Raw genomic sequence first — 19,263 nt, forward strand, 5'->3', positions numbered from 1 at the left:
TAGGACACCTGATTACTGTGTCCTCCCAAGAGGAGATTAACTGTTTGCATTTCAACAGGTCCCAGTCACAGCGTGTGAGACACTCCTCAGAGGGAGCCTTATCGGCCTCGGTCGTACCGGGCGGGGCACCCCTCAGAGAAAATTCAGCCTTTCCGGTCGTACCGTGGCTTCTCTCTTTTAATGGGAAAAGAGGCCAATTGCGGTGGGACATGTTAATAGAAATTGGCTTCAAGCAACAGGAGAGGAGAAGCAGACACTGTGGCTGAGGCCATCTGTCCCAGAGTTAACTCTCTGCTTCTTCCTGCCTCTCCCTCCATGGGACCTGGGACAGAGCCCAGCCTGCATTAAGGGAACTCGGTGGCGGGCAGATAGAAACAGAGCAGAAGCAGGTCACATAGACAGGATACCCTTGTTGCCCTATAGGAGAAGTGAGGTTCACTCACCCTGCGGTGCCGGCATTTGACACAGCAGAAGATACAGAGCCCAGTGAAAATCAGGAAGCCGGCAATTCCCCCCAGCACAATGGCCAGGAGCTTTGGCCAGGCCCAGGTGGACACAGTAGGCAAAACTGCAAGAGAGAGAGAGAGAAAGAGATGTATTCAGCTCTCTGCCCTCCATCAGGGCACCGAGCACTCTGGAGGACCTGAGGAAGGCCTTGCTGCCCAGCTGTTGTTGGTTGTGATCCTTGGGCTGGAAGAGCAGGGCAGGGTACACTGGCTGTTATAGACCACCAGGGCTGAAGGGTAAAGGCTGAGGAAGGAGTTTTGAGGTTTAGAGACTATAGGGGGCACCCTGTGGAGCTAGGAGTAGTGGTCCAGTGTGTGTGCCCTATGTGCATGCACACACGCGTGAGTGCTTGTGGCTGGGTTTGGACAGGAGCCAGGAGGGAGCTCTTGGTCAGGTGGGCCCCGTTCCTGGGTTTAGGGAAGTGAGAACTTGTAGGACTACAGGTGGCCACCTACAGCCCGGGACCACACTACACCTCATCTCATCACCCCTGTGTCCAGGCATGATACACATAACCCACCATCTCAGGGGATTTAGGAGGCTGGGACTCTGGGTGGCCTCCACCAACCTGGGGAAGGTCTACAGCTAAGGGGACAGAGACTTGGGCTTAGGCCACACTCACTCACCCTCAACCTTGGATTCCAGCAGGACTTCGTGCTTGTCCTTCAGTAGACACTGCCATGTCCCTGTCTCAGGGTCCAGCACCTTCACCACCTTCTGTTGATTTGAAACCTTTGTAGCCTGGTCCTCCAGCTTCAAGCTCAACGTCAGCTTGGGGGAGCTGGGCCCCAGCACCTCACAGGTCAAATTGTTCTGGGACTGAGTCACTGCAGAGGGACAAGAGCCTGAGGCTGGGATCCTGGGCCTCTGGGTTCCTGGCACCTCCAAGCTCTAAGTGGATTCAGTAGACCAATCAAAATGACACTTTACATGGGCACTCCTCTTTTAGCCTCTAAGAGCACGTTTTCATGCAGTTCTAATAGAGAAAACATAGCTTTTGAAGTCCAGCAGTCTTGGATTCGAGTCCCAGCCCCACTGCTTACTATCTGTGTGTCCCTGAGCAAGTTACTTAGAAACTTGAGCCCCAGAGAACTATTAAATGCACAAATACTTGTATATAGTTCTTAAATGGACCTGGCATGTAGGAAGCATCAAGTATCAGCCATTATTACTTGTAAAGTTGTTATGATGATTAAGAAGCAGGGAAGTGAAGAACTCAGTGTGGAGTCTGACATCATCATCACTATTAAACTCAGAGCAGATTTTGTTATTCTCACGAGGAGAAAGGAGACCCAGAGAGGTAGGGGGCTTAGCCAGAGACATAGAGGGTGGGAGCAGAGACAGAACTAGAACCCTGGTTCTTAGTGCATGCCTTTTGAGGATTCTCAGTGAGTCGCCCCCTTAGGCTGGCTCATAGATGTTAGGGAAGAACATGTGGATTCCAGTTTCAATTCAAAACCAGCCCCCAAACCAGTGGGCCCTTCATCAGCTCCATCAGGCAACCAGGGCCTAAGCATCCCTTTGGGGGCCTGTCCTGCTTTGGCAGGAAACCTGGGCCAGACCCTTTCACCTCCTGCCCCAGCCTTCCCCTTCTCAGCCCAGCTCCTCACCTCTCATCACCACAAGTTTCACTTCCTTACGCAACTGCTCTGTGTTGAAAAACAGGATGAAGTTTCCAGAGCCAGCGTCCTGAGGCAAGGCCTTGGGCAGACTGAAGTGGAGCGGGAGGCTGTCCTTCATCTTGAACCTGCAGCCTTGGGGAACCTCCGGCACAGACACCTTCTTGTTATCCAAGGAGAAGGTGATGCAGGGCTTAGGGGAAGATGCCCGCTTCTCCTGCCACCTCAGCTCCCCTTTCAGGTTTACATTATCATAGAAGGTAAGTGGGAAGGAGAACTCCGCTGGCTCCCCCTCTTTTGTATAGACTATGTCGGGGGCTTTCTGGAAAGCTGGGGGTAGGAAAGGAGAGAACCTGGGTCAGAAAGAGATAGAATGATGAGGGTGTACAGGGAGGAGTAGGCATGTTGTGGGTGCAACAAAAACATGGAAGGGGCCCAGGTGTGTCAAAACACCTAGGTTGCCCTATCAGGCCCTTAAATTCCCACCTACCTCTCCAGTCTTGTCTCTCGGTCTCTCCACCCCAGCATGTCCCCATGGCAGCGCCCCCTCCCCCTGGAAGCCCTCACAGAACAGCCTAGCTACAGGGGGGCCTTGTCTCTTCAGGATCCCTGGAGCACAGAGGGTATTTGGTGCACTACTTAGATGCGTAATTTGGCACCTTTCACAAGATAAAAGCAAATATATAGGGCTTACTATGTGCCAGGCACTGTTCTAAGTGTACTACATGCATTAATTTTCACCATAACACTACAAGGTATGTACTTTCACAGCGAGCATCATTCACATTTTACAGATGCAGAAACCAAGGCACAGAGAGATTGAGTAACTTGCCCAAGGTCACATGGTTAGGTCCGAGTCAGGATTTAAATCCCTCGTCCGTGCAGCTCCCCACCACACTACCTTACTTGTGTACCATAAGCACCTGGAGGACAGGTGCATTCAGGGCTCTCGGTTTCCCCCACAATGCCTAGCCCAGGATTCTGAAGGTGCAATATAGAATTTCCTCAGGGCTGGCTTGCCGGTGTCTATGTCCCTGAGTAAGTAGATGTGCCAGCTTGGTGGGCATGGGGAGCTGAGGCAACAAAGAAAATAGATGCCCTTGACACTCCTCCTTTGGGGCCTCCTCCAGGGCTCTCTGGGGCCCCTTCCATTCTTACATCCCATGTCCCTTCTTTCCTCCAGGTCCACCACCCTGAGGAAGGGAGGGACCAGTGTACTCCTCAAGACAGACTTCACCTTTAGGGGAGCCTGGCCCTAGCCTCCCTCTGTACCTTAGTATCGGGCCCAGGAGCAAAGCAGTGAGAGCAGAGGAAGGGTCTGTCAGCTGCTGAGGCAGGGGGAAGTCTGCAGGGAGACAAGCTCCTCTTACCCAGCACCAAGATGTTTATGTTGAATACCAGCCTCTTCCCGTTCTTAGAGACGGTGCATGTCCACGTGCCACTCTTCTGCGACTCTGGCTGGAGTGAGAAACTCTTGCCCTCATGATGCTTTCTATTCTCTGGATCTTTCCATTCTACTAAAGGGTCACTATCAGAGGTACTCTCCAAGATCAGAGTCAGGCTTTGCCCTGGCAGGAGGTGGATGATGTTGCGGATGTCCAAATTCACTGTGGAAGGAGCAGGCCGCCTGTGTCACACACACACTATCCCCAAGGAGACAAGAAGAAGCCAGGAAACCAAGAGTGTCTCTCCATTACCCCTGTGCCAACATCTCTCTTCCTGCCAACACCCAGCTGCCCACCCCCAGACCTAGGCAGGGCTTCCCTCTCCCCTCCTCCTCCTCCTTTCTCCTCTTCCCCTCCTCACTCCTGTTGTCTCTTCCCGTCCTTCCTATAGCTCCTGCCCTTCTCCTGCCCCCTCTCTAGGTCTCTTCCTCTCCCTCTTCTTCCTTCCAAGGCCCGAGGAGGGTTTGAAGAGATGTAGCCAGTCTCGTCTATCTCTGGACTGTTGAAGTGCAGACCCTGGGTTTGGTTGCAGGGATGGGAGTGGGGGAAGGGAGGAAGGGAGATAGGCTGGAGGTGTCCACACCCCAGGCTTGCCCTACTCACATTTGAATACCATCAATTTCACCTCTGTTGTCTTGCCCTCCACTTCACAGAGGTAAATCCCTGAGTCTCCTATGTCAAGATCCTTGATGATCAGAGGAAACTGTCCTTGGTCCCACCCGAATTTTTTTGATTCAACACGTTTTTGCAGCTTGGAGGTACCTGGGAGTAGAAGCCATATGGACGAGGTTGGAGTACCCTGGAACACGGCATCCCTGATGAAGACAGTGCTCACAGCTCTTTTGATCTAAGTTGCTAATTTCCTGCCCTCATCCTAGTCAGAGAACCTCAGACTGACAAGGAAGTCCCATCAAATTCATTTACCTACCCAGTATAATATCTCATTAATCCAAAATAAAGTAACATTGTATTTAGAGAACACCAATATGCCAAACACAGTGGGTGCCAAAAAAATGTATACACATTTTAAAAAAGGAAAAAACTATTAAAATTGTAATACTTAATATATACTGATAACAAAAGATGAATAAAAGTAATGTTTGACTTCTGCAATTACAAGAGGTGCTCAAAGTGGTTACCACAGCATAATTTTAATACAGTTTTTGCCTTTGTTAAAATATGTATACATTTTTTGGCACCCTCTGTAGTTTACATGCATCATCTCAAATAATATTCACAACAATTCCAAGAAATAGGTAATGTTTTGCTTATTTTGCAGATAAGGAAACTGAGGCTCAGAGAGATTAGGTAGTTGCCCAAACTCCTACTTATACAACATCAGCAGGAACAAAGTTTGTATATAATTTGTAATATCTACCAGAATTACAAATGCGCATACAAAACTAAATGTCCACCAAGAAAGGATAGATTAAACAAATTATAGTCCACCATTCAGTGTAATGCTATAAAAGAAGAGTGAGAAAGCGCTTTATGTATTGAAATGAAATAATATCTAAGAAACATCATTAACTGAATAAAACAAGTTATTAAACAGGCTACTGTTTGTTTAAAAAAGGGGGAATTTATCTATCCATCTATCATCTATCTGACTTGTATATGAACAAATACTTCTAAAAGTAAACATAAAAAATGGTAACTTTGGTTGCTTCTGGGGGAGAGGAAGTTAATACCCTTGAGACAGATGTGGGAGGGGGACCTTTTCACTATATACCTATTTCTACCTTTTGAATTTTGACCCCAGTAAGTGGTGGAGTGGGATTAAAATTCAGGCCTGTTAAGTACACTGCGCAGTGCTGTTTCTTGAAAGTTCCTCAGGCATGGACATGTGGTCTCCTCCAGTCTCCTCTTTTAGTATCTAACAACCATCACCAAGAGGAACTTCTTCTCTTTAGCTAACCATTTTCTGGGTGCAGTGAGATCTCCAGAATTCCTACAGAGGAGGGCATTAGAAGCTAAATTTACATAGCAAACACACAGTTTTTTACTTAGAATGTATATTTGCAGGGATGGGGAGGTGGCTGAGATAAAGCCTCTACCTTCAACTCCCTTAGCACCACCTCTGTCTCCCTGAGCAATCATAGGCCCTCTCCCTATTTTGGCTTTGGTTCAGGAGACTGGAGGTCATGTTGGCCATGCAGTCTCCCTTCTCTCCTCTTCCAGACCTCATTTTCCCCTTCTCCCACTGCTCAGGCTCATCCTCTTCAGGAGAGCTTTCCAGAGAACCTGTAACCCTGGGCAAGCAGGACCACAGCTTTCTCTCCAGCACTCACCCAATACCCCTTTCATGTGTCCCTTCAGTGGTTCCTACCCCACTTGCTCTTTTCCCCTGGACTTTCACACTGGTTTAGTTCCCCAATTTTTCTGAAATCCTACTACGTTCTTTTCACAATTGACTAAACTTCTTGAAAAAGTAGCCTCCTCTAGTTCTGCCCCACTTTTCATCTCTTTTGATTCTCTCCTCTATGTGTAAGTACCATTCCCTTTTCTTCATACTGGACTCTTGTTCTGACATCTACATTTAGGGGTTAACCCAGACTCTGTTTGGGATCCTCTTTCCCATTTCTATAAGACTTTCCAAATTCTACTACATCCCTTGTCAGCTCTGCAGATGACTCCCAAATTAATATCCCTAGCCCCAACCTCTCTTCTCAATTCTGGGCCCACATTTCCAGTGGCCCAAGGAATAACTTTATCAGATTATCCTGCCATCACCCAAAACTCAGTTGGTTCAAAATGAAATATGTCACCCCTTCCCTGAAATGACTCTTCCTCCTTGCTTTCCTTTTCCTCTTCTGGGCCCCATCATGGCCCACTTGTGCAGGCTGTCCCATAATTTGCAAAAGCAATTGAAGGATGGTGTGAAAGTTCTTAGAGTGTGGGTGAGTCTGGGATAAATTCATGGGGGAGACCAGTGTTGAACCAAGATTTAAAAGAAGTATAGATAGGGCCGGCCGAGTGGCGCGTTGGTTAAGAGCTGGCTTGGGATGCAAGAGGGCCCCGGTTCGGATCCCACATATGAGGGCCAGTGACACTGCCCTCTACAGCTAAGATGCTGAACAACAGCTCAACCTGGAGCTGGGCTGCCGTGAGTCGCTGGCGACGGCATAGGCTGCAGCCCCTGCGGCAGTGAGTTGCCATGGGCTACCGTGTGTAGCCAGCAGCCAGCATGAGGGGCCAGCAGCTGCCGTGAGAGGCTGTCCAGAAGCTGGCGACTGATCTGCCTCGCCTGGGAAGAGCGCAATGATGGTACCAACTTGGGCCAGTGAAGCAACGCCCTCCACAACTAGACTGAAGAACAAAACTACAGCAACTTGTCTGTTCCCCTTCCCCCAATTCCCCAGAGCTGTTTCCATCCCCCAATTCCCCAATAAAAATCTTTAAAAATAAATAAATAAATAAAAAATAAAAGAACTAAAGAAAATAAAAGAAGTAAAGATAGTGTGGACTAGAGAAAAGAGGAGAAGTTGAGGAGATCCAGGAAGGGGGGAAACCTCCAGTGGGCAACCACCTCAAAACAGTGAGGAAATCACCTGGGTGTGGAGGTTTCTGCCTGCGAATCTGTGGCAAGTGATGCTGAGGAGTGAATGCCCAGCAGAAGTATCTAGGCTTAGTCTAGTGGACTAGGGAGTAACATGTGCAAAACATTGCTTCAGAACAGTGGGTCTCAACTTTCCTAATGCCCTTTAACTACCCTGGTGGTAATCTCGAGTGTGGCTCGGGGTTACTTTTCACTGCCAGAAGAGGTAACCCCGAGTGTGGCTAGGGGTTAATTGTCACTGCCAGAAGCGGTAACCCCGAGCCACACTGGGGATTACACTGCAGTGTCCCCGAGAAGTCCCTTACCTGCTCCCTGTGATGTCCTCCTGTGATCGCCAACGAGAACGCCGGCCGATGATAAATTGCAGTGTTTTTTATTTGATTACATTATTGAATAAAATTCTATTATTTTTTATAATTATTTATTATATTATAATTTATGATTTTGTGTTTCAAACTTTATCATACCTGGGATGCCACCAGACTCTTGTTTGGACAAATTTAAGTGAGTAATTCCTAAGAATTACAGGCCTACAATATAAAACAACAAATTTCCATGCAAAATAATGTACCGCTTTGGGTACAAAATTACTGACATAATCAGACTGCCAGGGAGGTTAATACAGTTCCTCATATTGTGGTGACCCCCAACCATAAAAATTATTTTCGTTGCTACTCTATAACTGTAATTTTGCTACTGTTATGAATCGTAATGTAAATATCTGATATGCAGGATGTATTTTCATTGTTACAAATTGAACATAAGTAAAGCATAGTGATTACTCACAAAAACAATATGTAATTATATATTGTGAAATATTTATTTCTAATTACAAATAAATGAAATTTTGTCTTGAAGCATGGAGACGGATAGAGGAGCGGTGTCTCGGTTCCTAAGACCATCGAAAATATGTGTTTTCCGATGGTCTTAGGCCACCCCTGTGAAAGGGTCGTTAGACCCCCAAAGGGGTCGCAACCCACACGTTGAGAACCGCTGCTTTAGAAGTTAGTGCTGCCGCAGGTGGAAGAGAAATCAAAGTAGGAGAGACTAGTAGCAGAGAGAATTGCCAGGAAGGTTCCACTGTAATCCAGGTGAGAGGTATGTGGCCTTGGCAAGTGATGGTGGCATTCCCATGGGAACAAAGATAAAACAGAAAAACACTTTCAAAGAAGGAATGGCCATAGTTGGTGATAAATAGGAAACCAGGGATTGAAGTAGAGAAAAAAGTTTGACTCTGTGGTTCAGAAATTGGGGGAATCAGGAGAGTGATACACCTTTGTCAGAGATCAGGAAGCTGGGTAGGGGAGCTGTTCTAGAAACTCAAGTTATAGAAATAGAACAAAAGCACTGACACAAAAGACAAGCATTTTTAGAAAGGAGCACATTGTTTCACTCTCACAGGTGATCAAAGAAATGCAAATTAAAATAATGATATATTTTTCAACTACCAACTATATTGGAACCTGGACATTTGAGTGTTGTGAGATTCTGGATCTTATTTAAACTTTTTATTTTAACTGGTTTTCTTTGACACCACTCTGTCAAGGGAACTTATTACTACCAGTGTAGGTAGAAATCTAGGTTCCCTCCTTATTCTCCATTGCCACTAGAGGATGATGTTCCTCATTACTGCTGGGCAGGAGTGAAAGTTCCAGCTACTGGTCTCCATGGACCCTGCTGTGGAGGTGGCCTTGTTATTGCTGGGTGATGGTGAAAGTCCTGTCGCCTCCACTAGGCCTTCTCTGACAGGCTCCAGCAAGGAGGGGTGTCTCATGACTGCTGGGAGGGGCTGGATGGCCAGGCTCTTCATGTGATCTCCACTGACATTGCAGGGGTTGAGGAGTCCCTGGCTGGTGAGGGTGACCATCCTGGCTTCCTACTTTGCATTCCCTGACACCATCCCAGTGGGGGTGTTGGGGGGCCTCATTACAGCCTTAGGAGGGTAATGCTGGCATGAATGGGGGTGGGGCCTCGGTTTTTTTTCTCTTGTGTTTGACTGGAGTAGAGCAGCTATTATCTAAAAGTGCTTTGTCTTGCTCAGTTGCTCCTTTCCTGATCCTTTGGCTAGAGAAAACAGGCTTTTGTTGAGGCTTATTTTTATCTGTGCCCATTGGCGTTTCCAGATTGTCATCTTAATCAGCTCCAAGATTGGGATATCTGAGGCAACAACAAAACTCACTACCATGGTGTTCCTTAGGTCCTGAGGTCCCTACCAGTCTACCCTCTTTTCTACACTTTTCAAAATCTTCTCATGTTAGCTCTATATGTAATGTCCAGGGTTTTCAGTTGTAATTAATGAGAGGAAAAGCAAAAAGTATGTTACTATGGACTGAATTATGTACCTCCAAAATTCATACATAGAAGCCCTAACACTCATTGTGATGGTTTTGGGAGATGGAGCCTTTGGGAGGAAATTAGATTTAGATGAAGCCATGAGGATGTGGCCCTCATGATGAGGTTAGTGTCCTTATGAGAAGAAACGCCAGAAAGTTTGTTTTCTCCCTTTTCCATCATGTGAGGACAGAGCAAGATGGTGCCACCTGCAGGCCAAGAAGAGAGTCCTTTCCAGAACCCAACCATGCTGGCACTCTGATCTCAGACTTCCAGCCTCCAAAACTGTGAGAAAATAAACTTCTGTTTTCTGAGCCACCCAATCTATAGTATTTTGTGATAGCAGCCCAAGCTGACTAATACATACATCTACTTTGTTTTCCTAAAAATCTTCATTCTCTTTCTTTAAATCAGATCATTTTATTGTACAAACACAATGGAATTTGTATGCACACACTGTGCTGAAGTATTTCACCCTTTAAAAGATGTAAATAAGCATACTTAGATTAATTCTGGTCACAGGGGTCAGAATTAACGAAGGACTCATAAACAAATATGCCTCCAAATGTCTTTTAAGCCTGCAGTTATGTTTTAGGGGGAAGGATGTGATTTATGACATTTATCCAGCTCTGAAGAAATGAATCGTTTTATAACAATATTCTATTGTATTTACATATATACATGGAAGCGCTCATTGTTTGTATTACTTACGTAAGTTCCCATAGTTGTGCCGGTAGTTCGGCTCTTTCCTCACTGATCAGTATTCAGGTTGAATTCTAGCCTCTCATGTTATAAACAATGCTTATAACAACATCCTTGCATAGATATCACCAAATATTCACAATTTTATTTCTGTCAAATGGATTTTCCAGAATGGCTATTACTAGATAAAAGGGTTTTAAAATTATGTATTTATTAAATATTGCCAAATTACTTTAAAAAATTCGCCTAATAACTGATCATCCCATCATGATATAATTTTATAAGGGAGTAGGATAAAGGTATATACAGTATGATATCATGTATTTAAATAATACATATTATATTTTCCACACTAAACAAAGATTGGAAGGAAATAAATCAAATATTGACAGAGCATATCTCTGAGTGGTGGAAGCATGTGTGCATTTGATTTTCTTCCTTTTTCTTTTCTGTATTTGCTAAATATTTTATAATGAGCATGTAATACTTCTAAAATCTGAAAAAAACAGTAACATCAATCCAATTTGTATAAAGGAAGTAACATATTGGAAGGTACAAATTAATACAGTCAAATCTTATTGAGCAGATGCCATTTCAGCAAAATTTGTATAACAAAAAGATATGGAAAGATCAAGCTGACCTGGCCTACTAATTTCACTTCTAGGAATTTATCCTACAAAGACATTTGCACATGTGTCCAAAGATACAAGGTTTCATTCACTGCAGAATTGTTGGCAGCAATAAACTGAAAACAGCCTAAATGTCCAAGAATACGGGATTAGTCAAGTAAATTGTGGCATGATTATATAAAAAAACTATACAGTCACTGAAAAGAAATGAGGGAGAAATATATACATACATATATGTAGCCAAAAAAATGTATACACATTTTAAGAAAGGAAAACTGTATTAAAATTGTAATTCTCAATGTATACCAATAACAAAAGATGAATACAAATCATGTTTGACTTCTGCAATTACAAGAGGTGCTCAAAGTGGTTATTATCATCAGTGTAATTTTAATACAGATTTTTTTCCTTTCTTAAAGGAAAATTGTTTGGCACCCTGTGTGTGTGTGTGTGTGTGTGTGTGTGTGTGTGTGTGTGTGTATCAACATATATATGAATATAGAGTATAGAACAATCTTCAAAATATCTGTCTAATTAAAAAAGAAACCACGATGTTAGAAACAGGCCTGTTGTTTTAATGGGTCTTTTGTTTTTCACTATATTATATTTCCAGTATCTAGAACATTACCTACAAATTTTAAGAGAGACAGAGAAGATGTATTGATAATTTAAGAGAAGACAGAAGAGGGGATTATATACATATGGGCTTCTATGGACGTGCATAGCTCCTCTCTTGGTTAAACTGGTTAAAACAGTTGCCTCTGGGGAAGGGAATTAAGGAACTGGGGAGTAGAAGGGAGATTTATTGTCACTGTATATCATTCACATAGTTTAAAATTACATACCATGTACATATATGACTTTTTCAAGTTATTTTAACTTTAAAATTAATAAAAATAAATAAAGTCCCAGATGAAAGTCAGCTTATTTCCATCGACTTAGCAGAATAAAATTCTAGGACAGGAAAATCACTTGCAGTTTGTGGCGTTGTGGTCCTGAGCTCTGCCCAAGGGTGTGAATTACATAATGGGTACCAGGAGCTCTGATATCTGGGATGTTGAATCCATAATGCTTTTCTCCCAGGATGGGGAGCCAGGCCACCTTACCTGTCACCCAGAATGTTGGTGAATAGGTGCCCTGAGTTCCCAGAATCTTGACCCCAGAAGGATGTTTCCAGTAGAAGGGGATGTTTTTCTTCTGGGCAGCATTGCAGGGCAGCTCTGCTGTGTCTCCTGCCTGACCCAGCACCAGCTCTTCTCCCTGAATGACCGCTGGGAGCAGGGCTATGTGGAAAAGGAGGTGAGGCCTCAAGCCAGTCGCTGCCCCACCTCCGCCCCATCCCCCACTTTTGCATTTCCCAATCAGCCCCTCCTCCCAGGCTGTCTGCATCCAGACCCCAATTCTGAGCACTCACCCAGTTGCAGCAGCAGTAGCAGGTTCCTAAAAGAGGTTCCCCAGTTCATTGTGGCCTTGCTGAGGCAGGCAGGGACCTGGGCCTTCCCCTGAGGAAAGGGCAGGGCCTGAGGGAGACACTAATTGTTAGGCAGCAGGCATTTATTGGGCCTGGGGCATAGGGGGATGATATGCAATCTCTCCCTTTAAGACCCTACAGCCAAGCCAGAGGCCTACCTGGACATGCAAACCACAAAGCAGACACCCACCAGGATGTGCCACATAATGCTGTGCCCAGGCCAGGGGTGGAGTCTCTGCCAGCTGGCATTAGAAAAAGATTAACAGAGAAGGTGGCAAATTGGTGAGGACTTAGACCAGAAGGCCAAGCCAGGTCATGAAGGTGTTTGAATGCCATGAAAGGATGCTAGGACCTGACCCTGGGCCCTGGAGAGCCAGCAAAGGACTTTATGTAGAGATGGACAAGATTAGATTTGCAAAATGGCTCTCTTGAGCTTCTGTGTGAAAGATGAGTGGGAGGAGGCCAAGCACAGGAGGCAGGATTATAACAATCCTGACAGAGAAGATGAGGCCTGAACTCAGGCAGTGGTGGTAAGAGGTGGGAAAAGAGATTGACTTCAGGGACAGTTCTGAGGTGAAATTCCCAAGGCTTGGGGCCTGATGGAGTGTGTGGGGCGAGGGAGAGAAAGGGCAGAGGGTAATGCCCTGCCCTCTAGCAGACCAATCCTGTAAGTCCTCTGAATGTGACAGGCATAAGATGCTGTTTCAGCGTTTAGATGGAAGAGCCGGAGTGGTTTCTGTGAGCTTAGAAGGCTGTCGCTGACTGCGGGGAGGGGGCTGCAGAAGAATTCTGAATAGGCTTTGAGGAACGGCAGCATTAGGTTAGAGCGGTGATTCTCAAAGTGTGGTTCCAGTAGCAGCAGCATCACCTGGGAACTTGTTAGAAACGCAAATTCTCAGGCTCTACCCAAGACCTGCTGAATCAGAAACCGGGGGTGGGTCTAGCAGTCTGTGTTTTCACAAACCTCCAGGTGACTGATGCATGTTCAAGTTTGAAAGCCTGGGTTAGAAGGAAAGGAAAGGGGAGGGGCATCCTGCCGTTTTGGTGTTCAGAGGTACAGGGGTAGGGGGTAGGTTGTGAAAAGAGGATTGAGAGTCAAGTGGGCTCATGGGGGGAAGTGGTAGGGGATGATGTGGGAAAGGCCTTTGAGGATTGATTGTAATAGACAGGTTAGGGAGCTAGGGAGCTTTGTTCTGCAGGTGACTGGGAGCCACAGCTGATTTTTGAGCAGAGATGTGATGGCCTGTGCAGAGCCGTTAGGAAGCTTGACATGGCAACTAGGAACTAGACAACATGGAAGAAGTAGAAAACAGAGGAAGGCCTCGAGATAGTGCCTCAAAGAAAGGCAGGAGCAGGGCTTACGAGTGTCTTGGAACTCTAGGCCCAGGCTATAAGTGGACTTCAGAGAGGTGAATGCCTTGGGAAGAGTGTCAGCACGGACCTAATCCAGAGCTTGGCAAAGTGATAGCCTGCATCCAGACTTATTTTCCTCTCCCCCAAGCCTGATCTTTCTTTTCCCTAGAAGCCACTTTTGCTGTTTGAGTTCTGCACCCATCTGCCCACTCTAAACTCCCACAGCACCCTATTGACACCCTCTTGGGCATGTCCCACCTTCTACCTATGGAGCAATGACTTGGGTTCTCATCGCTCCCTTACCAGCTTGATCTCCTCTAGGACAGAGATGATGGTACAGCCAGATCTGCCGCTACCGCAGGCCTGGCACCCTCTGCAGCATAGAGAAGGGACTCAGTAGGTATTTGCTAAACTTAAACCAAATTGAATTGAGTGGAGGAGAGAAAAATCACTGATTTCTTCTTTCTGTACTCAGCATATTAATTCTGTTACTAAAATGGGTCATTTAAGAGTGTGTGCACTGCCAGCACTGGCCTGGATCAAGCCAAGTCATCCCAATCATGCTGCCTATTCTTGTGCATACTCCTACCTCGACCCACACCCCTACCCCTGCTATGGGCCAGCCTCTCCAGCCTGCCTTCTATGCGGAGGATGACCCTTATAGACGGCATAGCTCAGGCTCCCTTGCCTTCCAACTACGAGTTGGGGTTGACCAATGGGAAGCATCCACCAGAGATCAGAGGGTCAGGGAGAGGGGCTGGGGCATTTTTCCTTACCCTCTTCCTGCTCTGGAAATATTTTCTGCAAATGGCTGTATTCCCTCCCTCCCCACTTCCTCTCCCCCGCTGACTACAGCTCTTATCTGGCAGCCCCTTATCCACAGCTCAAATTCTCACTGAGTTCCAGAAACACCATTTTGGCCCTTGTGTCTTCAGGAGCCTGCCTGCTGTTGCTAGTGTTAGCATGCTGGAACATGCTGGTTGGTTCCCTGTTCACACCTCTGTCTGTGAAAAACCCCTCTCTCTGCAGTCTCTTGATCCATCTGAAGCAGATTGTTTCCATGATCAGATGTAGCACTCAGATGGGTGCTGGGGGTTTGATCCTCCTGATGTGGTTTTGGGGAAAATTTGTTTAAAAAGTCCCCTCCATGGAGCGGCCGGGTGGCTCAGTTGGATAGAGCATGTGTTCTGAACAATAAGGTTGCCGGTTCGATTCCCACATGGGCCAGTGAGCTGTGCCCTCCAGAACAAGATTGAAGACAATGACTTGAGCTGAGTTGCTGCTGAGCTGCCAGTGGGCGGCCAGATGGCTCAGTTGGTTAGAGGGCGTGGTCTTAACAACAAGGTTGCTAGTTGGACTCCTGCATGGGATAGTGAGCTGTGTCCCCCCCACCCCACCCCAATTAGATTGAAAACTGCGACTGGACTTGGAGTTGAGCTGTGCCGTACACAACTAGATTGAAAACAACGACTTGACTTGGAGCTGATGGGTCCTGGAAAAACACACTGTTCCCCAATAAAGTTAAAAAGAAAAAAAATTGGGCCGGCTGAGTGGCGTGTTGGTTAAGAGCTGGCTTGAGACGCCAGAGGGGCCCGGTTCGCATCCCACATATGAGGGCCAGTGACGCTGCCCTCTACAGCTAAGATGCTGAACAACAGCTCAACCTGGAGCTGGGCTGCTGGGGTTGCCAGCAACAGTGTAGGCTGCAGCCCCTGCTGCGGTGGGTTGCCATGGGCTACCGTGTGTAGCCAGCAGCCAGTGTGAGCGGCCAGCAGCCTCTGTGAGCGGCCATCCAGAAGCCGGCGACTGATGTGCCTCGCCCGGGAAGAGCACAATGATGGTGCCAACTTGGGCCAGTGAAGCAACATCCTCCACAACTAGACTGAAGAACAAAAGGACAGCAACTTGTCTGTTCCCCTTCCCCCAATTCCCCAATAAAAATCTTTAAAAAAAGGAAAAAGAAAAAAATTTGAAGAAGAGGCACTCCATCTGTTCAAAAGGGCAATTACAAAAGGGTAATTACCCGGGGCCTAGCATATGAAAGGGTAATTACAAAAGGGTAATTACCCAGGGCCTAGTACATGGTACAGGCTTGATAGAATTGTTTAACCAGATAAATAGGAAGAAAAGATGTCAGGAAGAAGGTTTCCAGGAAAGGAGGGAGGCTGGTCACGGGTGCAGTTGTTTACAAGTTAACTTGGGGCATGGAGGTGTTGAGTGAAAGGCTGGGGTGAGAGAGTGGAGTAGGGGCACCCCTATTATCTGAGGGTGATTCCCACTGTCCCCTCATCCCAGGCTCACTGTGTCCTTGGTGAGCAGAGAGTAAAGGAGCTTCCTATGGGATACCTCTTCCCTGGGGTCCAAATTCAGCTTAGATGTTTGAGGAAGGCTCGGACATTCTTGACCTTCCCCAAATGGAGGTCATTTTTTCTTCCCCACTCCATGATCCTGGGGTCTGTGCAGAGGGCCACCTCCTGCCTCCAGCTCCCTGACTGCCTCAACCCACCCCAAGGGCTCGGCTTGGTGAAGGAGGCTGTGGGTTTCCAGCTGCTGCTTGCTTTGGTGCCTTGGGTTTCCGCCGCCACCCTAGAGAGCTGGCTTTTGATTCCCACATCCTCAGCCTCCCCCAGAGACGCTCTGCCCCCGTACAGTAGCATGCTGTACACCACAGCCCTGAGAGAGTTGGGAGGGCTTGCTGGTCCCTGAGGGGTCCTGGTACCACTCTCTCTCTCTCTCTCTCTCTCTCTCTCTCTGTCTCTCTGTTTCTCTCTCTCTCTCTCTCTCTCTCTCTGTCTCTCTCTCTCTCTCTGTCTCTCTCTCTCCCTCCCTCCCTCCCTTGTTTCTCTGCTCACATCTGTGCATTTCTGCATCTATGCCTCCCCAAGTTGATGCCTCTGTCTTCAACTCCCTGCATTTGTCTCTCTTCCTCTGTGCCTCATACACCAGGAGGCAAGTCTGGCTCTTCTGGAAGCCCCTTGCCTCTTTTCCTTTTTCATTTCTCCCTTCTCCAGCTGCCACCAAGCTTTAGTTCCTTTTCTTGCCTGTAAATAAGCATCCAGGCCTCTGGCAGGAATGCAGGCTTTCAACAAGCTTTGATCTAAAGGGAGCCTGTGGAGCATGGTCTGGAGCTAAAGGATGGATACAAGGGGGATGGCTGCAGGGTGGACAAAGGGAAAAGGACAGATTCTGAGAAACAAACAGAGGCCCCAAGGGTGGATAATGGGAGGGAATGCAGAAGGTAGGGAGAGACCCAGAGCAGCTCATTAAAGCAACAGCTACACTCCACACAATCCACGATCACACACAAAGCCCAAGGGAGTACAAACAAGGTAGAGGAAGAGGAAAAGAGATGAGACAATCCTGAGATGTAAGCTACATGCACAGTGCAGTAGACCAAAAGAGAGACAGAGACCAAGAGAGCGATGAGACCAAAATGGCAACACACACCCGCATACTCAGAGCCCCTGAGGTTCTTGCTGCCCTCACCCTGGCCCCCTGAGATGGGATGAGGAGTGAGGCTGGGGAAAGGAAGAGGGCACAGCCCCACCACAGCGACATTCTGTGGTCCCACAGGCGCTTTTATCTTCTCCCCATGGCCCCCAGTCAGCCCTTTCAAGCCCAGTCAAGGGATGTGCCCCCCACAACACACACCCTCTCTACTGCTTATTGGCTTCACATAAACTTCCTAGAGACCATGACCCCTCTAAGGGACCCTTGTGGTTCAGTGGCTGCAACCTCCACCATCCTCTCCTTTGCCTCAGACACCCACGCTGGGGGAGCTGTGCCCGCACTCCTCCCCCTATCCCCCAAAAGGTGCAGAACAGACCTCAACCTTAGAGCCTTAAAAACCCAAGCCTCCATCTGCCCCCTCCCAGCACCCACCCTCATCAAACTTGCTTCATTTAACAAATATTTATTGAGTGTCTAAAATGCACAAGGTCCTTGGTCTACCCAGCTCCCTCGCTGCCACCTCACCACTATGGACAGGATCTGGGCCTAAGGCACTGAGAGGCTTTTTCTACCTAGAACCAGTTAGTGGGGGAAGTTTTTATTTTGAGGTAGACCTCTTCTATATAAGTACCCCAAACTGGGCGAGGGAAATCATCTGGTTAGTTATCTATAACCCTGTTCTCTGAAAACTCACTCGTTTGAGGTTAAGAGGGCAGCCATTTTGTATGAACCTACAGAATCTAGCACAGCCCAAGAAATTATTTGTTAAAACATGAAACAGGAGTGACCCCCCCTATAAACTTCTACTCTCAGCCCTGCACCTCTAAAAATTTGCCCCACAAGAGCAGGACATTCAGATATTCCAGCCAGAACGAAATCTTTGAATTAAGAAGAAGGGAGCCTTTATATTTTGAGGCATCTCACTATACCAGTGGAGACCTCGCTCCCAAAATACATCTACAAAGGGAAGGCAGAAGACGCCTGGGGAACAGGGCTGCAAGGCCATGGAGGTCTTAGGAGAGGAAAGGACTAAAGCTATGGAGTTGTGCAGGGTGTCCTATTTTGAGGGATATCACCTCCTACGTTCTCCCCACCACACCGGACCAAGACCAGGGCAGGGAGGAGGTATGCAAATCCTTTTTTATCTCCCTAATCTCTTTTTCCAAAGCAGTTAAGACACCTAAAACCAATTCTCTTAGAACCAATTGTTCCAATGACGTATTTACCTAAAAATATGTATCTATCACTTTTACAGCATTTCATACATAAGAGCTCAGTTTCAACCCTTTTTGATAATTTTAGCTTTCTCATTTCATTAATCATTTTAAAGCTAATTGAAGGGGAGGTGCCTTTAGACATATTGTTCAAAAGTCCTAAAAATGCACAAAAGTAGACAAAAATGCACATTAACAGAAATGACAGTTAATAGAGGCTTGCTTCATCAATCATGTGGCTTATGAAATGCTGCAAGTGTGATTTCTGGTATGACTTTTTGGTGATTGTGTCATTGGGAAAATGGATTTTGGGAGAATTACGTCTAGACTAGATTCCACTTGTCTTTTTCTTGCTTTTCCCTTTGTTCCTCCTTTTTTGTTCCCCCCCCCCTTTTTTATATAGGCCTCCTCCATTCTTAATATTTAGTCATTTTTTCTATTTCTTTCCCACTCCTTTCCTCTTTTTTCCCTCTTTTCCTCTCTTCCTGTCTTCATCTCCTTCACTCCTCATCATTAATTGCATTCCACTGCCTTTCTCAGCCTGGGGTGGCCTTGAGTCCCCATTTCTTCTGTGATCTTGTAATCCGAGTCAACCCCCTCTGAGGAGCACCTTCTGCTCTGGGCGCTGAGCTGTGCACGGTAGGGAGGTGAGGAGGAGTTTGGCTTAGTCCCTGGCCTCTTGAAACTCACAGTTCCAGTGGGAGATTGCTGCTCATGAAATGCAAGAGAAAGTGACCAGAGCCGTGGGCAAAGAACGGGAAGTCTAGACATTCCAGTGCATCTGCTGCCATGTTCTCCTCACTTTCCCAGACCCACAGCAAAGAACGAAGCTGAGTCTATCCATCTTACCTCTGGGCCTGTGTCTATCGTCCCCTCTGCTTCTGCTTCTGCTTCTGCTTCTGCTTCTGCTTCTTTCACAGGTATGCCTATGTGAAGGCTGGGAGGTCTGCCACCAGGAGCCCACTGGGGAGAGTTCTTGTTAC

General features: G+C 46.8%; 1 protein-coding gene across 2 annotated transcripts in view; it reads right to left on the reverse strand.

Moving 5' to 3' along the window:
- Window positions 1-19,263, reverse strand: part of CD4 (CD4 molecule) — a 21,534-nt gene extending 2,271 nt beyond the window's left edge. Inside the window, exons 1-8 of one of the 2 annotated variants that reach the window (XM_019627658.1) lie at window positions 19,130-19,263; window positions 12,207-12,312; window positions 11,899-12,075; window positions 4,175-4,333; window positions 3,497-3,733; window positions 2,118-2,456; window positions 1,134-1,334; window positions 444-568 (exon numbers count right to left, since the gene is read on the reverse strand). In XM_019627658.1, the coding sequence (XP_019483203.1) occupies window positions 444-568; window positions 1,134-1,334; window positions 2,118-2,456; window positions 3,497-3,733; window positions 4,175-4,333; window positions 11,899-12,075; window positions 12,207-12,255 (1,287 nt within the window). In that variant the 5' untranslated portion in view covers window positions 12,256-12,312; window positions 19,130-19,263. Of the gene's footprint in view, window positions 1-443; window positions 569-1,133; window positions 1,335-2,117; window positions 2,457-3,496; window positions 3,734-4,174; window positions 4,334-11,898; window positions 12,076-12,206; window positions 12,313-12,421; window positions 12,612-19,129 lie in introns of those variants that run through there. The other variant, XM_019627659.1, reaches the window with a different exon arrangement.

Source organism: Hipposideros armiger, unplaced genomic scaffold, assembly GCF_001890085.2.
Source record: "Hipposideros armiger isolate ML-2016 unplaced genomic scaffold, ASM189008v1 scaffold_739, whole genome shotgun sequence".
Classification (NCBI taxonomy): Eukaryota; Metazoa; Chordata; class Mammalia; order Chiroptera; family Hipposideridae; genus Hipposideros; species Hipposideros armiger.